Source organism: Arachis hypogaea, chromosome 18, assembly GCF_003086295.3.
Source record: "Arachis hypogaea cultivar Tifrunner chromosome 18, arahy.Tifrunner.gnm2.J5K5, whole genome shotgun sequence".
Lineage (NCBI taxonomy): Eukaryota > Viridiplantae > Streptophyta > Magnoliopsida > Fabales > Fabaceae > Arachis > Arachis hypogaea.
In genome coordinates this window covers 34,970,569-34,989,671 of record NC_092053.1, presented here as the reverse complement: position 1 = coordinate 34,989,671, position 19,103 = coordinate 34,970,569, and the positions used below count along the sequence as shown (strand labels likewise).

Genomic DNA, 19,103 nt, shown 5'->3' with positions numbered 1-19,103 from the left:
TTTGGTATAAGGCCATAGAGTTTAAATGTCTGTGAGCTGATTTATGCTTAATGGACCAATTTTATTTTTCTTGGGTCAAATGGATCAAATGATTTTTTTGCATACTAAACAAAATATATCACACAACCAATTTGATAATAATCCTAATAATATTTGGTCATCACTTTAATCATAATTTAGTTTTCCAATATTCAAAAATAGTCATCGGAACTTGGAAGGAATTAGTTATGATGATCGCTTGAATGCCTTCGTATTTGATTATCATACATTACAAATACAAACCTGATGCACCCTATATATTCATGTAAAATTGAAAAATAAATATTTAACTAATAGTTGGTTATCAAAAAAATTAACAGTACAAGTAATCTTAATAACTTATTTCAAATAAAAGTACACAATTAAATCAAATTAATTATTAGAAATAATTTTCAAGAATTTTGAAAATGTTAGTGATAAAAAGTAGTTATAGTTCATCGTTCGGAATGGTTACTCTTGATTAGCTAAGCAATGCTTTCCATGGAGAGATTATGTGAATTGGGATTGGGTGTGAAAATCTAATATTTCAGAAAAGGCCAAATTTCTCATTTGGCTTTATCTCCATGATGCTCTTCCGACTTAGATCTTTCGGCATATATAAGTGCAGTTTGGCAGTTAATGAGATTTGTCCCAGATGTCACGAAAGGGCGGAATCAGTTGCTCACTACATTAGAGATTGTGCAAAGCTAAGGTGGTATGGAATACTCTTGATCCTTCCTTATTGAAAAATGCTAGTTTAGGTTTCTTTAGAAGCCTGAATTCGAAAGGTTATGCGTGTAAAGAAAGTGGGGGGCATGCCTAAACCCTAAACCCTAAATTATCTAACAAAAAAATAAGAATAAAAAAAATCATCTAATAATCAAATCAAATAAAAAAAGATAACTATAAAAATACAAAAGATAACCTTTGCTTCTCAAAACACACCACGCTACTGCCTTTGCTTTGCTTCTCAAAAAATTAGGTATTTTTTATTTATTTAATTTAATATTATTTTATATTTTATTATTTATTTAATTTAATTTTTTATATGATAAAAATATTATAATATTTAATAAGTATTGATATTATTGTATTTTGATAAATTCATAAAAAAAATTTAATAAATATTATAAATTTTAATATTTATCCTTCTAACTTTTTTTTTTTACATATTTTACAGAATATATATTCAAATTTTTATACAAAATAATGATGAAAAATCAAAGAATTGATGTATTTTTTAAGAGAAAGGCTAATATTCAAGAAGGGGAACATATAACTTCTACAATATTAACACTTGTAGATAGTTCTTCTACTATAATGAATCACGAAGAAAGTGAGATACAACCTCCAAAAATTCAAAGAGTTGCATCTGATGAGTTTGATCTTAATTCTTTGGAACGAGACCCTGGAAAACGGCTTCAAATTTGGCAATATCACCCAAACCAGAGAGATGAAGTTAGACGAGCTTATCTTAAATGGGGTCCATATCAAAAACATCTTGACAATTATCCTCTATCTGGTACGAAGCATCCAAGACGATTTCAATATGCTTGGTTTGGTATTTTTCCTTCATGGTTAGAGTATTCACCTTCTGAAGATGCTGCATATTGTTTATTTTGTTATTTGGTTAGCAAAAAATCCAGTGGACATAATGGGTCAGATATTTTTATTAGTAAAGGGTTTAGAAATTGGAAAAAAGTTAATGATGGAAAGAATTGTGCTTTTCTTAAACATATTGGAGATCCTTGCTCACCACACAATAATGCAGTTGGAGCATGTCTAGATTTATTGAATCAGGCAAGTCACATCCAAAATGTAATTAAGGATCATACTTCTGAGGAAATTCAAAAGAATCGATTGCGTCTAAAATCCTCCATTGATGTAACTCGTTGGCTTACATTTCAAGCTTGTGCTTTCAGAGGCCATGATGAGACTCCTGAATCAAAAAATCGAGGTAATTTTCTTGAAATGATAAAACTCATAACATCTTACAATGATGAAGTTGCAAGAACTGTGTTAGAAAATGCTCCATATAATGCTAAATATACTTCACATCAAATTCAAAAAGAAATCTTGCATATACTCTCAAACAAGGTGAGAAAGTATATTTGTGAAGAAATTGGAGATTCCAAGTTTTGCATTGTAGTAGATGAAGCTCGTGATGAATCCAAAAGAGAACAAATGGCACTTGTTTTGAGATTTGTTGATATACATGGTTTTATTCAAGAGCGTTTTCTTGATCTTGTACATGTCAAAGATACTACATCATTAACTCTAAAACAAGAATTGTGCGGCATTCTTTCTCGGCATGGTCTTGATGTCTCTAATATTCGTGGTCAAGGATATGATGGCGCCAGCAACATGAGAGGAGAATGGAATGGGTTACAAGCATTATTCTTAAAAGATTGTCCTTATGCTTACTATATCCACTGTTTTGCTCACCGATTACAACTTGCATTAGTTGCTGCATCAAGAGAAGTTATTCCTGTACATCAGTTTTTTTCAAAATTGACTTTCATCGTCAATATCATTTGTTCTTCTAGTAAGCGACATGATGAGTTACATGCTGTCAAGACAGATGAAATTGTCCATTTATTAGAGATTGATGAACTTGAAACTGGTAAAGGGGCAAATCAAATTGGTACTTTGAAACGAGCAGGTGATACTCGATGGAGTTCTCATTTCTCTTCTGTTTGCAGTTTGATAAATATGTATGGTACAACGTTGACTGTTTTACAAAAGATTATTGTTGATGGATCAACTTATTCTCAGCGTGGTGATGCAGATAGTGCTTACAATACCCTGACTTCATTTGAGTTTGTATTGATCTTGCATTTGATGAAAGATATGATGGGAATAACTGATATTCTTTGTCAAGCTTTACAAAAGCAGTCTCAAGACATAGTTAATGCTGTGCAACTAGTTCATTCTACAAAAACACTTATCCAAAGCATGAGAGATGACAGATGGGAGGAATTATTAAAAAATGTGAAATCATTTTGTGAGCAACATGATATTCTAATTCCTTATTTAACTGCTTCTTATGTTGCAAGGCAAAGACGCTCGCGTCACCAAAAAGATCATATTACAGTTGAGCATTATTTTAGAGTGGAGATATTTTTAGTCACAATTGATAAGCAATTACAAGAGTTAAATAGCAGATTTAATGATCAAGCAATGGATCTACTAAGTCTGAGCTCTACTCTCATGCCTAAAGATGCTTACAAAAATTTTGACATTGCTAAGATTTCTACTCTTGTTGATAGCTACTATCCCGAAGACTTTACTGAACAAGAGAAGATTAATTTGCCTTTTCAGCTTCAGCATTTTATTCTTGATGTTCGTCAGCATCCAGAAATGAAGAATTTGTCAACTATTCATGAACTGTGTAGATGTTTAGCAGAAACAAAAAAGTCAAAAGTATATTACTTGATTGATAGATTGATTCGTCTGATATTAACTCTTCCAGTTTCTACAGCTACTACAGAGCGATCATTTTCAGCAATGAAAATAATAAAGACAAGGTTAAGAAACAAGATAGAGGACGACTTTCTTGCGAATAATTTGGTTATTTATATTGAGAAAGAAATTGCTGAAAAGTTTAGTTCTGACTCAATTATTGAAGATTTTAAGTCATTAAAAACTCGAAGAGTACCATTATAAATTATTTTATATTTTTTATCTGTAGAATTATTTATTTATTATCTTATTAGTAACAAACTTAAAGAATAATTATATTTATAAATTTTATTTTGATATAAATATTATTATTAAATTTTTATGTTAAGTTTCTGGCCCCCAAAATTTTGGTTCAAGCTCCGCCACTGAGTTTTTGGTCTTTGAAAGGGTATGGTTTTCTTCACATCCATCAACTTATTGCTCAAACAAGAGAGAGACCTTGTGATGAAAATTCAAGAGCTTGTCATTAACAGGTTGGTTTTCTTCTTCCAACACTACGTGCCTCATTTTTTTTTTTTTTTCGTCTTTCTTTTCCTTTGTCAAGTCACAAAAAATCTATGAATCAATTTCAGAATCTTCTCTGACAAACTCTCTGCATTTCTATATCCACACTCTCAGCTCACGAATGAAGGAAGCAGTAATTAGTAGATTCTACCATCACCATGAATTACAACAAAAATTCTTACAATGTTATTCTCGGTATGTAACATTGTTTATATCTTGTAAAAGCATACAACATTGCATTTAAAATTTAAAGGTTTTCCTTCTCATGAATCAAAACATTATTTTCTAGATCTATATGGCTTACACACACAACACACTAATTATATTAAGTATATACCAAAAATCAATCATCAATCAATCATTGTGTATAGAAATACAAATTTGACTTCCCATAAATAATTTATTATGTTACGGTAAATAAGTTTGATCATTTGTCTACTGTAAATTTGACTATTCTTCTATTATAGGTTTGATTATTCTAGTTACTAATTATTTAGTTGAGAAATATATAAAATAATATGTATAAATATAAAAATTCATAGCGGTTGATTTTTAGTTTATATGCATCATTTTTTCATATCTAACTTAATATGTGAGTGTGTTTACTTATCATCTACAAATGAACATCTCATCTCATTTACAAATGAACCTATAAATTATCTGAAAAAAAAATTGATTTAATCATGCTTAGAAAATTTACATAAAGCAATCATGGAGTAGTGGAAAATACAAGATGTTTATGAAGAAAAATTAAACAAATTTCAGTCTCAGTTCCTTTCTTCTATCTTGTTAGAACAGGGTTAACGTGTTGGTCACATTAGAGGGATACTAAAGGAAAATCATCAGCTGTAAACGAAACCATAGCAAATGTATGTATATGTGACTGTGATGCAGATTAATTTATTCTTTAATTAATCTCTGGCATTCAAAAAAGAAGAATCAGTGTCAGTTACAATTGCACTAGTTTCACCAACTGAGATACCGTAGCTTGGAGTCTCACTTATCTCTCTCTCTCCCCTATGTTGTTGGTAATGTTGTCTCATCATCTCAAATTTCTTCTCATCCAATAAATCATTTGTGCCTGGCATAACATCTGGAACAACTGTGCTTCCTTCAAGCATGCTTACCACTGAAGCCATGGTGGGCCGGAGCACCGGAGAGGCATTGGTGCATAGAAGAGCCACTTTGATCATCACCAGTGCCTCCTCTTTGTTTAAGTCTTCACCCAACCTCCCATCAACAAGTTCCAACAGATTGCCTTTTTCTTTCAAGAGATTTGCCTGTTAAAGTAAAACTCAAACAGCTTTTGATTCTAAATTCAGTCACCAAGTTGAAACAAACAAGCCATTCTTTTCCTCTCATTTTCCTTTTGGTACATCAAGTCCAATGAATTTACAGCAAATTTCATTTTATGTTTTAGTTTTGGTGCAAGAATGTTGCCATTTTTATCAGTGAAGCAATACAAGCATCATAGTGAACAAGATTTTGTAATATTTGCCTGGATAGACACCAGAATTTCTAAAAGTATGAAACACTGATCACATATACATGGACAACTTCCATTTCAATTACTTCAAGAGTTTTTAGAATGCATAATAAATGCATATATGTTGTTGAAAGTTGAACAAGATTCAGTATACAGTTTCTAGACAACAAAATATGCTGCCATTCTAAATAGTCTCAAGGGCAATTAGATTAACATGAATGTTAGGCATTAAGGTTGCATTTGTTTACAAGTACGGGACACTGCGAGACAGGGACACAGAGACATAAAATCGTATTGGGCAGATGAGACATAGACAGAGACATTGTGTTCAAAGACACCGAATTAGTGTATCTTGTATCCATCCTAACAGGAAAAACACATAGATACTAACAAGAGAAACAACTTATTTTTCATTTTTTCTTTCATTATTCTTGTTAATTTTTCATAATTATATTTTTTATTATTTTATTTTTCTTCTCAAATTTTTTGAATGAAAAAAATAAAAATAAATTGAACTTTCATAATTTGTTCTAGCTTATCACCAAACCAAATATAAGAACACTAATTTTTGTGTTTCTATTCTTTGTGTCTTATTCTCAATGTCTTGTTTTGTACTATTCTCAGAACCAAACATAGCCTAAGAAAGCATGAGAAAAGAAGTTACCCAATCAAGTAGAGAGAAGAATTCATCTGTGGGGTTGGTAAGCGTATTGCTCTTCCCACTAACTATTTCCAAAGCGACTATTCCAAAACTATAAACATCAGCTTTGTCCGTCAAATAACCATGCATCGCATACTCCGGAGCGATGTACCCACTGCGACATTGCAAATTCATCAATTACAGAAACCAGAGCACAATCATTTTTCATTTTAAATCCAAGATAAGTAGGGTAATCCAAAACTGATGAGGTATTGTTTTCTTTCCAGTTGAAACAAATGTATGAAATATAATTTGGAAAAGAACAATGTAAAACAATATGAAAAATATAACTCACTAAGTTCCCGCTATTCTGGTGCTTATGTGTGTTTTGTTTTGTTCATCAAGCTTGGCCAAACCAAAATCTGAAATCTTCGGGTTGAGATCTTTATCCAGCAACACATTGGTGGCTTTAATGTCCCTATGAACGATCTTCAATCTTGATTCTCCATGAAGGTAAGCCAAACCTTTAGCAATACCGACACAAATCCTCTGTCTTGTTTGCCAGTGTAATCTCAATTCAGTTTTCCTGTCATAATTTCCATCTGCAATAAATATAGTAGCATCTACTCATGAATATACTACCAATACAACATTAAAAAATTTTAAGAGAAAAAGCAGTGACACTTGAACTTAGGGAGAGAAATCACCGAATAAAGCATGTGCAAGGCTATTATTCTCCATGTATTCATATACAAGCAACAACTGATCCTCCTCCATACAAAATCCATAGAGTTTAACCAAGTAAGGGTGCCGCAAGGCAGAAATCATTCCAATCTCATTTATAAACTCACGATTCCCTTGCACTGATTTATCGGAAAGTTGCTTAACTGCAATTCTTGTGCCATCTGATAAGACACCCTGCATTTTGTGGCATGGAATTAATGTTTTGAAAAGTTTTTTTTTTTTGGGGGGGGAGCATTTGTCCAGTTACAGTGGATCTTCTTTCATCATGTTCAAGTAAAACTATTGGACAGTGTTTTAAAATCAACCTTGTACACAGGACCAAATCCTCCCTGTCCAATCTTGAAGGCTCTATCAAAGTTGTTTGTTGCTGCTCTTATTTGCCTTAATGTGAATATGGTAGTTTGTGAGTTTATGTCCTTGAGTTCTGCCATCAGAAGCAAACAAACATGTTGTATAAGGAATGTTATACATCATTAATAATGTATATATGTTCGTAGATCTGACATTATATTGGATAATAATGGCCTTATTGGATCCACCATCTCAATGCTGTTACTTTAACAAGCAAGATGATAAATAAAATTAATAGGTACATGACCAATTTATTGGAAACAATTTTAAATTCAGCGGAAGCAAAATTCTATTGTGTGTATGATACTCTTGAGTGTGTCGTTGGAAAGGTTGGTAATTATGATAACCAAAGTTTTTTATGGGTGATGATTACCTTTAGGCACTGAACTTTTTTGTTCAAAACAGTGCTTCCACCAAAGTATGCCAAAAATCAATATGATAATAATTGCTCCTGCAACAACAATGGCAACAATAGCGCCTACAGACAAGCCACCACCATTCACCGAAGGAGGAGGTGGTACAAAATCTGCTTTGTTACATGTAAGAACTTTAGATAAGATTAGATAATGGAGGAGATGGCACGAATAAGAAACTTTGAACAAGTACAGCCCACCTGGATCAACAGATATAGCTGATATAAGAGGACCGTATACTGATCCAAATGGAATAGTAGTTGTCCCTTTTCCAGCCCAATATAAACGGATCTCCAAGGCTTTAGCATTCACAACAGCAGTGAAATTTTTTATTACTGCCTTCCCAACACCCCCTGCTTCCTTTGCAATATTGAAATCCTTCAACACTAACTTTCTCTGCAACATTAAAATCCATATGCTTCATGATTAGTACGGCATTCAAATTCAAACTTCATGCCTTGATCTGGTTAGGAGAAAATGATTTATAATAATAAATCCTCCAATGAATTTAAATCTGGCATCATTAATTTTCTGAGACTAGTACTCTCTAAAGACATTTGTTGAATAATAAACATCACATTTCCAAAGGTATGAAAGTAATGCAACCATGCACCTGAATGTAGATGTCAAATACACGCGTTCCCAGACTGCTATATGTTTTATCATCTGTAAACATTATCTCCGCAAAATGAAGATTTACTGTGTAGTTTCCATTTCCCAGGCAAAATGCATAATAAGTCAGAGAAACGGGAGAAACACGTGCATCCCTATACAGTTCATCATTTTCCATTGCAAGTTTATTTGTAGTAGACCATGTGTAGTAGTCTGCACGACCACTGTCGAAGAAGTGACCGGTGGTAATGAGTGCCCAGTTTGTTCCTTCAGAGAGAAATCTTGCTGGTCCAGTCGTACCCGAATCATCATCATATGTCTTATTTCCAATAGAAACTACTTGCTTTCCACCACAATTTATATAGAGAGAGTACCAAGCTAGGATAAGCAGAAATCGGTGAGCAGCTACTAAGGGAATCAAGCAGCATTAGAAACTAAAAATAGAGAAAAGGTATTTATTAAAATTATTTATTTCTACTCTGTGTCTGTTGCTTCTTTTTATCTTCCCTTTTAGGAATGAATGAAATCTTAGTCTTGAGTTTGATCCTGAATGTTGTTAGCCCCAAAAGTTTAAGGTTTCATGTTTTGTTCCTGACAAGAACTTGATAGCATCATTCTAAACTCAGCAATCATAGAACCTAACACATTCTTCATGAAAGTATGGCAAAACGTGAAAGGCTAATCTCCATTTCTCCTTGTGCCTCAAACTTGAAAAATATATAAATACATTCAAAGCTAACATATTCCAATGTTCAAGTGACACTTAATTCTAAAGGAAATACTTGATAAACTTACTTTTAGTACAGCCAGTGTTTTGCAGACATGAAATATTTCCTCTGAAAGAATAATAGGAGGGAAGGACACCAAAAAAATGTCAGAGCGTTTATAAGCATTGTAAATTCAATAATGAAGCCTGGTGAGTATTAACTTACATGCTATTGCCATTCACGGAGGATGCAAACAAGTTCCTGTGGAAAATGTTTTATGGCTAGAATCAGATATACTTCTAAAATTTTACACACATAAAGAAGAAAGAAGAAAGTTAAAAATGCATAAATGCATGGATACTTACGTGCTTCCCTGTTGACAACCTGGCTCCTCTGACTTTCTTATGCTGAAGTTGTTAAATGAGAGATCTCTAAATAAAGTTCATGGAATGGGTTCAGAATCTAAGAAGCAGCAATACATTATATTTATGTACTATATTTATTGACTTCATAGAACATTTATTGCTTAACAAAATCGTAACAATATCTGATAGACATCCATTCTAGCATCAATTCTTGTCTAACGCATTTTCCCTAGGTCATATAGAAATTTAAACCTATTTTTAAGGGTAAGTGATTTATTTCAACAACAATATATGTCACTAGCAAGACATTTATTTCAACAACAATATATGTCACTAGAAAGACATAAGCTTAAGATGTGTTAAGATTTATAGTACTCATGCACTACTTCCCCCATTTATTTACTACAAATGTCACCAGTTTGATATCAAATTGGTATATCTTCATGAACCAATTGTTTATAATATAGAATTAATAGAATGGAAGGGTATACAAGGCTACTTTTTTACTTGTATAGGTGGAGCACCAAAAATCTTGAAAATATTTCCTTCAAAGTGCTTCAGTTGCTCTGATAACACAACCCTAGACCATATTATGATGAACCAAAAGCATAGTATGGCACGTTACCAAAAAGTTGCCTTTTCTTCATATTCCAAAAAACATGCTTTATACTTTATACTAAACAGAGAGAGGGAGGGAAAATAAACCGAGCATATATGAAAGTGCAATGAATGGTTCAAGCTTCTGGAGATACTCTCAAAATTTATGTATTTTGAAATTTGATAAATGCCAAAGTTGTGTCTTTGTCCAATAAACAGAGTTGAGTTGAAATCTTGAGGATATAAAGCACAATCATATCAGCTAAGAGTTCCCAAATGTGTAAAATAAAAAATTCATATTCACTCAAAGGAGAAAAGGAACAATAACTAGTGTAAGGGCAATATTTAAAAAGACAAAAATAAAAATGATAAATTTAATTCAAGGAATAGTGTACTAGCATTTGGAAGACAACTTACACAAAATCTGGTTTAGATATCCAATCGGGCAGTGGTCCAGTTAGAAGGTTCCTAGTTAAAAATCTATCAAAACCAAGATAAAGATGTCAGTTCATAGAGTTTAGAATTGTTTATGAACTAAAACATCAATAAATAAGCTCATCCAATTAATTTTTACAGTCCCCAAGGTCTCTTCTATTGCCTTAATCGATTCCACTTCACCAATATCATTTTTAATGCAGTTACAAACATGAATCAATTACCCAAATGACAGTTCTTCTATGAAACTAAAAACATACTGGTAATGCTACACAAATTCCAGTGATACTTTTCATGTTATTTCAAATGATTGGATCATATTATTAGCAAAAAGACAAATAAGATACAATCTTATTTGAACAAGATAGTACTCAATACTTTCAATGACACAGTCCTACTTTCCAAGGGGAGCAATGCAGCTAGAGCTATCTGAAAATTGTACTTCCAAATTAAATGGAATAGCACCACCAAGCTAAAGAAGACCTTTTCCCCATTTAGGTGTAATCCTATAATAAAACAAGGACAGCATCTTACAGCATGTCCATTTTCTGTAGTTCAGCAAAGCTGCTCGGAATCTGCCCACTTATTTTGTTGTAGCTGAGATCTCTGATAATGAAATTATATCAACAATGTTATAAAACAGAAACAAAAGATGGTTCTTAATTCTATATGCTGCAAAAGAAGAAAGATGTTGCAGTTCTTCACCATATTAATGAGAAAAAAAAAAATCAATCCACACTTACAGAACTTTCAAATTAGTCAAGTTCCCAAGATTTTCAGGCATTGCTCCAATAATATTGCAACTCCTCAACATTCTGGGAAACATATAATACTTCTCTTATTTACAAAAGCAATGAGGCACGATTATCACTTCTTAATTTAAATAGTTGAAAAATTTTCCTTGGAAAGAAATTGACTCACGCAGTGAAATAGTACTCACAGTGTTTGCAAATTTGTGATTCTATCAAGTTGGGGAAAAGGTGAATCGGATCCATTCAAGTCACTAATTCTCCTGCATATATCATATTCTAAACATGGTCAGAAAAGCTTTGTTTCTTGTTTGTTTTTCTTTTTTCTTTTTTTTTTTCCTTAAAATGAACTTGCTTTTAAAAGCCGGCAAAAATAAACCACTTATACTTACAAGTCAGTAAGGTTCTTCATAAGTGAAATTCCTGAAGGAATTGGTCCACTGAAGCCACTACCCTGGATTACCCTATATTTTTTTAAAGGAAAAAGAAAAACAACATTGAGTCATGAAAAGTTGACAATAATGAATAAAACAATAGAAAAGCAGTTGACGATCACAAAGCAAAAGGGAAAAATTTTCTCACATTGTCTCAACACTTCTCCAGTTCTGAATAAAATTGGGTATTGATCCAGAGAATTGATTGTCACCTAGTCGACTGCATTACAAGATGGTTAAAAACTTAAAATTAAATACTAGAATAAAATACAGTCTGAAACAAAATAGGTAGAAGAAAAAAGAAGGAAGCTCACATGTTCTTCAGTGTAGTGAGGTTAGCAAATGATGCAGGCAACTCTCCAGTGAAATTATTGGAAGTAAGAAGTCTAAAACCAATCAATCAAAGAACAAACCATATATTTAAAACTTTAGAAGTAGAAACCAATCAGTAAAATAAATAATAAAATGGTAACACATTGATTTTCTGAAATAATAATAGTAACAATTGTAAAAGGCTTACAGTGTTTCAATTTGGGGAAGGCTCCCAAGCTCCATAGGTAGATTTCCAGATAATTGATTGAACTCCAGGACCCTATCCACTAAACTTTAAGTTGCTCCCAACAATTTCCATTGGAATGAAAAAAGGAAAACAGAAATGCTCTGTTGGAAAACCAGAAACTTACAAACTTTTGAGAGTGGTTATATTTCCTAGTTCCTTTGGGATTGAACCTGTTACTCGATTTCCATAAAGAGAACTGGCAAAAGGGAACATTAATATTTAATATTAGAATCATGTTTCATACGAAAAGCAAAAGACAGTTAACAACTTCAAACTAAAACAACATGCACATGAAAATGATGTAATGAAGAAATTATTAGATTTACACCCTCTTAGTGTCCTGTAAAATTCTACTAACTCATTTCAATATTTGACAAAGTTTAGATCATAAGCTAACTAGTAGTAGACATTATCATGAATCATGAACCATGATTGAAATGTCAAGCACTGAATGGAATTAGTATAACCGTATCTGATGGGCTAAGAAAGTGAAACATTTCACACTAAAAATATCTATAATCATATGCTCTACACAGACCATGCTACGATGCATGGGATTGAACTTCGCAGATCATGCATCAAGGTAATCCAATGGTATAAATTTGCATCCTGCACCTTAACGCAAAATCACTCTCACACTATTCAATACCTTAGTGCACAATGCACCAACTTCAACTTGGTGCATCTAAGACATTTTCATCTTCCTCATACAAGGAAGAAAAATATGAGAGACTAAATTAAAGGAATGAGAAAAAGAGAGAGAGAAAGAAATTACATGTTGACAAGATTCAAGGAACTCCATTGCTTTGGAATTGTGCCGTTAAGGTAGTTGAGGGTGAGATCACTATAACAAACAGTGAAAACCAAGTGAGAGCAAAGATAGTGATGAAATTTGAAAAGAGAAACAGAAAATGTGAGTGTGGAACTAACATTTCTTGTAGGTAAGGCAACCTTGCAAGCTGTGGCGGAAGACTACCAGAAAGATTTTGTGATTTCAGAACTCTGTATAGGCCATATATTTTTTCATCAACTGCCATACTCGCATGTCCCATCACACTTGTTAACGTATTTATTTTTGAAAAGGATTTTTTTTATTGATTTTATACATTGAGAATATAAAATAACAAACCATAATACTAAAATTCAAGAAACGGACAATTTATTATGCATAATTCTGTTTGTTAGTTATCATGTTGGGTGGCTACTTCCTATGAGGTAGCATCTGTCTAAACTTCCATTGGGCTGCATAACAATTCTTAGGGTTTAGGATAATTTATTTGGAATTTTGTTTTCTAAAATAAAATTTTTTATGATACACTTATGATATTTAGCTATAGAAACTATTTTTACCTATGTGACTCTACCTAACAAGTTTTACATTGCTAACGACTAGAATTTAAACTCAAAATATTTTACCTAATTATTTAACACTAGAAGCGAAATATTGTTGAATGTGGATCTAGAAGCAACGCTTACATGCTAACTACATGGCAGAGAGTGTGATTAGAGAAAGAACAATCACAAGTTACTGCATTTAGTTCTGAATAAGATTTTGAAGCAGGGGAAGTCCAATTCCTTTCTCCGCTACATGGATCTACGCTGAAGTCCCAATCCTTCTTCCCAAGCGTGTTCCCAATCTCTTTGAGAACTTCCACTGAATTCACAATATCAATTTTATAATAATTAAGAAGCAAATCAAAGTCACCATTGTTCGTGTGAAACTTAAATAATATACATGAAAATAAAATATATATATATATATATACATTTGTTAATTACCTTCCTGTTGTTTTAGAGTGGCTCCAGAAACTAATGGTGATGCAAGGAGGGAGAGAAAGAAGATAGTTATGAGTTTCATGCTTTGAAGTTTGAAGTTTGTGCAAAATTTGCAGGGACTTGAAAGTAAATAAGTTAGGCAATTAAGCATAGAAAAGTGCAAAACAGCAAATGGTTTACGGTTCTACTAGCAAATTGGAACACAACACAACACATGCTCCTGCACAAGAAGCTCATTATAATAATAATATATATATTATCAATCATGCTAGACTAGGTGTTCATAAAAAAATTAGTTGCTAAATTATTTATATAAAATGTATATTAAAATATAAAATATATATTAGTAAAGACTAGAGCAGGAACTTTTTCTGTGTCCACACCATCCTTAAGCTGTGTTTGACACTTTGACTACTGTTCGTTTCTCTCAGAAAACGAATGCACAAATATAAAGATACTCGTAAACACAAACAATATAGATGTAGGTAAATATATGTAATTTATTTAGTTGTTAAGTTAGTAATAAAAAAATATAAATTTATTTGTCATTGAAAATCAAATTTTATTTCTGATAAAAAGAAAATTATTGGTGATAAAGATAATGACAATTTTATTTGTCATTGAAAATCAAAATTTATTTCTGATAAAAAGAAAATTATTGGTGATAAAGATACTGACAATAGAAAATAAAATTTTAAGAATTATAAAAAAAAACAATTTTAGTAATAATTTGTAAATCTCATGTTTAATATTTACTTAACTTTCTAACAGGACAACAAATACAATATTATATTTTAATAAATAAATAATAGACGTATATTACTGGTTTCTATCTTTGATATAGAAAAGAATATTATTATTTTTATAATGTCATTTATTTTTTTTATAAACTCATACAAATATACAATGAAAAAAATCATGTGTAGATTGGCATTAAGAAAAATAGAAGTGTATTGTCATTTTTTTCTCTAATAAATATAAATAACAATCAAACATAACATAAATTATCAAGTAAAATATTTAAATATTGTATATCTATGAGGTCATTTCACTTGAGATTTTTTTTTTTTAAGTTAAAATCATTTTTTTTAAAAATTCAAAATTTCATGTGAAATTACATGAATAATTCATTATATATTATGTACATGATATAATACTTTGGTTTTACTTGTAGACAGCGTTTGCAGACATTATTGGATCGTGGTACTATTAAATCTGGTTTATGGCCTCAGTCCACGCCTAAGTTTACCGTTTACGGATGTGGCCCAGCCGCCCAGGCCTAGAACATTGAAAAGTAAATAACGGGTGCAGTTAATTTGATCAAGAGTTTAAGAATAAAGGACCATTTTGAGAAAGAAAATTGAAAAAGTAGGAGCAAGACTTTAAAATTATGTGGTATTTTTTTTTTTGTGACTGAACATAACACAAAGAAAAAACACCTAAGAAAAAGAGTAGCACTCCTCTCTAATAATAATGTCTAAATTATTAGGGGGTTGTAACCACTCTAGGTACACCTGCTTGTTTAAAGCAGCAGTCTTAGCCATTAAATCAGCCGCTCTGTTTGCTGTACGCTGGATGAGCACTAAAGTAGCTGTCCAATTGCGCTGAAGCATCTCTTTGATTTTGCCAAGCAGATCAGAGTCATTCGTAATCATGCTGGTTGTGCCTCGCGAAACAAGAAGAAATGCATCAAGATTATCAGTTTCACATATGACCTCTTTACACTCGCAATCCCAAGCCATAACAAGCCCTCTCCAAATAGCATGAAGCTCACAAGAGAGAACACTAGAAAGAGGTATACTGGCAGAACAACCTTTCATCCAAATTCCCATGCTGTCTCTAATAATACATCCAAAGCCCGCTAATTGCCCATTTTCAAAAACGCTTGCATCGCAGTTCACTTTACACACATTCATTGGAGGTGGTTCCCAGTTATATTGCAAAGAGGAAGGAATAATATGTTTTTGGTTGGTAACAACCTTAGAGAAATCGCGAGCAGCATGTTGAACTAAGTGAACAATTTTCTCCTTACTCCATGGATCATCTTGATGGAAGATGTCATTGTTCCTATCCCTCCAAATCCACCAAAAGGCCGCTGCAAAGAGAAACTCATTTTTGTTGAGGTTAGAACGAATCCAAGACACAAAATCCAAACTAGAGTCCTCAGCGGTCATTCCCAAATTTAAGCTAATCCAAATCTGACGAGCTTTTTGGCAAGTCCTAAAGCAGTGGTTAATATCCTCTAGAGCAAGATAACATCGCTGACAAAAATCAAAAGTAGCAAGACCTCTTTGAAACCGGTAACTAGTTGTGGGAACTTCGTTGTTGAGACAAAGCCAGAGCAGACACTTTATCTTCTCCGGTATTCTCAAGCGCCAAAGCCAAAGCCAATTTTCATTATCGTTCCAGCCAAATTTCTTCTTCAATAGCCATTCATACCCGCTTTTAGTCGAGTAGGTGATAGTATTTGAGTTTGTCCAAAACCAACCTGTTTTATCTCCTGCCTGCTTGATAGGATCAAAGAGCATCAAATCAAGTTTAACTTCTTCCGGAATCATTGTGCAAAGAATATCCCACTGCCAATGTCCATGGTACCAGACATCTTCTAGCTTCAAGTGAGAATCAGAGATGTGTACAAAAGGAACCAAAGGAGCTAGCGTTCCACATGGTCGCCAAGCATGATACCAAAAGGATTGAGACATCCTGCCTGTACACCAATCAAAACCATCACGAAGCTTTTCTATTGTCTTATAAATCGCTCGCCAAGTGCTTGAAACATTATTAGAAAAACTGGATGAAAAGCAAGACCTCCCAGATAAATATTTTGCCAACATAATTCTTACCCAAAGCTTATCATTATTATGCAGTAATTGCCAAACAAGCTTTCCTAATAAAGCAAAATTTACACACTGGGTATCTCTAATTCCCAAGCCTCCATATTTTCTTGGAGTGACAACTTTGCTCCACTTGACATAATTTAAGCATCGCTCCCCCACCTTTCCCTTCCACAAGAATTGTCTAAGCACAGAATCAATCTTTTGACAAATCGAAGTAGGAAAAAGAGTCACTTGCATCTGATAAATAGGAAGAGAAGAAGCAACAGATTTAATTAAGCAAAGCCTGCCTGCTCTGTTAAGGAGCCGACCTTTCCAACTAGCCAGCCTATTCTTGATCTTCTCTAAAGAGTCCGAAAAAATAGACCTAGCAGCTCGAGGATGGTTAAGGTTCACCCCCAAGTATTTGCCTAGGTCACTAGTAAAAGGAATATGAGAAACACCAGACAACATTTCCTTCCTTCTATTAGAGATATTTCTAGAACAAATAGCTTTAGATTTTTCAATGTTAACCTTCATACCTGAAGCTTTGCAGAACAACTCCAAGGTGTGCACAACATTCCGAACTTGATTTTTCTTCGCTTTACAAAAAAGGAGGAGGTCATCTGCAAACATCAAGTGAGAAACTCTAGGTCCTCCTCTAGAAACAGCCACATCATCCCAAATACCCTCGTCAACTTGTTTGGAAATGAAGCACGCCAATCTCTCCATGCACAAAACAAATAAATAAGGAGAAATTGGATCTCCTTGCCTGAGCCCTCTGCGAGGTTGGAAGCTGTCCAATCTATTCCCATTCCAAAGGATGGAAAGATTTGAAGCCTGAACACAATTCATTACAAGCCGAATAATTAGAGAAGGAAAGCCAAAAGATTCAAGAGTGTGCTCAAGAAAATTTCAATCAACTCTGTCATAAGCCTTTTCTAAATCAATCTTAAAAGCCATAGCTCCTTTTCTAGACTTTGTCCGCTTAAGAAAGTGAAGAACTTCTTGGGCCACAATAATATTATCAGGCGCTCCTCTACCATGTATAAACCCTCCCTGAGTTGGGCTAACAATCTCATCCAAAAAAGGTCGTAATCTATTAACCAGCACTTTAGTCACTAGCTTATAAATAGGGGTGTGCATGGTTCAGTTTTTTCATAAACTGAACTGAAACTGCACCAAACCATTTTAAATGGTTTAGAAACTGAACCAAACTGCTTTGTCATATAAGAAACTGGTTTTAAACCAGTTTATAATACAGTGCACCAGTTTAAACCAGTTCATAAAAATAAAACTGGTTTTAATTAAAAAAACCAGTTTAAACTGGTTTATGCCTAAAACTAGTTTTCACACCCTCTCTCTCCCTCTCTTCCTTTCCTCTCTCTTTCTCTCTCTCTCTCCTTCCTCTCTCTCTCTCTCTCCCCTTTTCTCTCCCTTCCCCTCTCTCTCTCTCCTACCCTCCTCTCTCTCTCTCTCTCCCCCTTTTCCCATTCTCTCTCTCTCTCCTACCCCCTCTCTCTCCCTCCTCTTTCTCTCCCCTTCCCCTCTCTCTCTCTCTCCCCCTCTTTCTCCCCTTCCTCTCTCTCTCTCTCCCCCTTTCCCACACTCTCTCCCTTCTCTCTCCCTCTCTCTCCTTCCTCTCTCTCCCCTTTTCTCTCCTTCCCCTCTCTCTCTCCTACCCTACCCTCTCTCTCTCCCCTTCCTCTCTCTCTCTCTCTCCCTTCTCTCTCTCTCTCCCCATTTTCCCATTCTCTCTCCTTCTCCTCTCTCTCTTTCCTCTCTCTCTCCTACCCCTCTCTCTCTCCTTTCACTTTCTCTCTCCCCTTTCTCTCTCTCTCTCTACTTTCTCCCCCTCTTTCCTTTCTCTCTCCTCTTTCTCCTCCCTCTCTCCCTTCTCTCTCTCTTTCCCCCTCCTCTATATCTCTCTCCTCTTTGTCTCCCTCCTCTCTCTCCTCTCTCTCTCTCTCTCTCCATCCTCTCTCTCCTCTTTTTCCTCTCCTCACTCTCTTCTCTCCCTCCTCTCTATCTCTCTCCTCTTTGTCTCCCTCCTCTCTCTCCTCTCTCCCTCTCTCTCTCCATCCTCTCTCTCCTCTCTCCTCTCTCTCCTCTCTCTCTCTCCTCTTTTTTCCTCTCCTCTCTCTCTCTCCTCTCCATCCTCTCTCTCTCCTCCCATCTCTCTCTCTCTTTCTCTCCCTTTCCCTTCCCGTCTCTCTTCCTCTCTCTCTCCTCTTTTTCCCCCCTCTCTCCCTTCTCTCTCTTTCCCCCTCTCTCTCTCCTCTCTCTCTCTCTCTCTCTGTCTCTCTTCCTATCTCTCTCTCCTTTCCCTCTCTCACTCTCCCTCTCCCTTCCCGTCTCTCTTCCTTTTCTCTCCTCTTTTCTCCCTCTCCTCTCTCTCCCTCTCTTTCCTTTCTTTCTCTCTCTCCTCCTCTCTCTCC

General features: G+C 34.2%; 2 protein-coding genes across 7 annotated transcripts; one reads left to right on the top strand and one right to left on the bottom strand.

Moving 5' to 3' along the window:
- Positions 1 to 1,672: 1,672 nt before the first annotated feature.
- LOC112771138 (uncharacterized) lies at positions 1,673 to 3,684 on the top strand. Its single transcript, XM_029294906.1, has 2 exons — positions 1,673 to 1,676; positions 1,790 to 3,684. The coding sequence occupies exons 1-2, from the start codon at positions 1,673 to 1,675 to the stop codon at positions 3,682 to 3,684; spliced, it is 1,899 nt and encodes a 632-aa protein (XP_029150739.1).
- Positions 3,685 to 4,858: 1,174 nt separating this feature from the next.
- On the bottom strand, positions 4,859 to 14,272 carry LOC112771136 (probable leucine-rich repeat receptor-like serine/threonine-protein kinase At3g14840). Of its 6 annotated transcripts, none has more exons than XM_025815768.3 (24): positions 13,856 to 14,272; positions 13,553 to 13,730; positions 13,007 to 13,078; positions 12,852 to 12,920; positions 12,201 to 12,272; positions 12,038 to 12,109; positions 11,832 to 11,903; positions 11,666 to 11,737; positions 11,476 to 11,547; positions 11,275 to 11,346; positions 11,078 to 11,149; positions 10,869 to 10,940; positions 10,317 to 10,379; positions 9,303 to 9,368; positions 9,163 to 9,198; positions 9,026 to 9,066; positions 8,232 to 8,608; positions 7,819 to 8,014; positions 7,579 to 7,731; positions 7,160 to 7,278; positions 6,818 to 7,028; positions 6,466 to 6,712; positions 6,135 to 6,285; positions 4,859 to 5,264 (listed from the first exon to the last, which is right to left on the bottom strand). In XM_025815768.3, exons 1-24 carry the CDS (start codon positions 14,001 to 14,003, stop codon positions 4,896 to 4,898), a joined length of 3,072 nt encoding a protein of 1,023 aa, XP_025671553.1. In that variant the 5' UTR covers positions 14,004 to 14,272; the 3' UTR covers positions 4,859 to 4,895. The 6 variants fall into 6 exon arrangements, with proteins under 6 accessions (XP_025671553.1, XP_029150948.1, XP_072081903.1 ...); XM_029295115.2 differs by having other exon boundaries at positions 7,579 to 7,683; XM_072225802.1 differs by having other exon boundaries at positions 7,579 to 7,683; positions 13,007 to 13,106; positions 13,856 to 13,953.
- Positions 14,273 to 19,103: the final 4,831 nt, after the last annotated feature.

Coding starts and splice junctions, on each gene's coding strand:
- LOC112771136 (XM_025815766.3), bottom strand. CDS start 14,003: ATGCTTAATTGCCTAACTTATTTACTTTCAAGTCCCTGCAAATTTTGC. Junction 12,921..13,006: donor TTGCCTTACCTACAAGAAAT/GTTAGTTCCACA, acceptor TGTTTGTTATAG/TGATCTCACCCTCAACTACC. Junction 6,286..6,465: donor ACCAGAATAGCGGGAACTTA/GTGAGTTATATT, acceptor GCAATGTCGCAG/TGGGTACATCGCTCCGGAGT.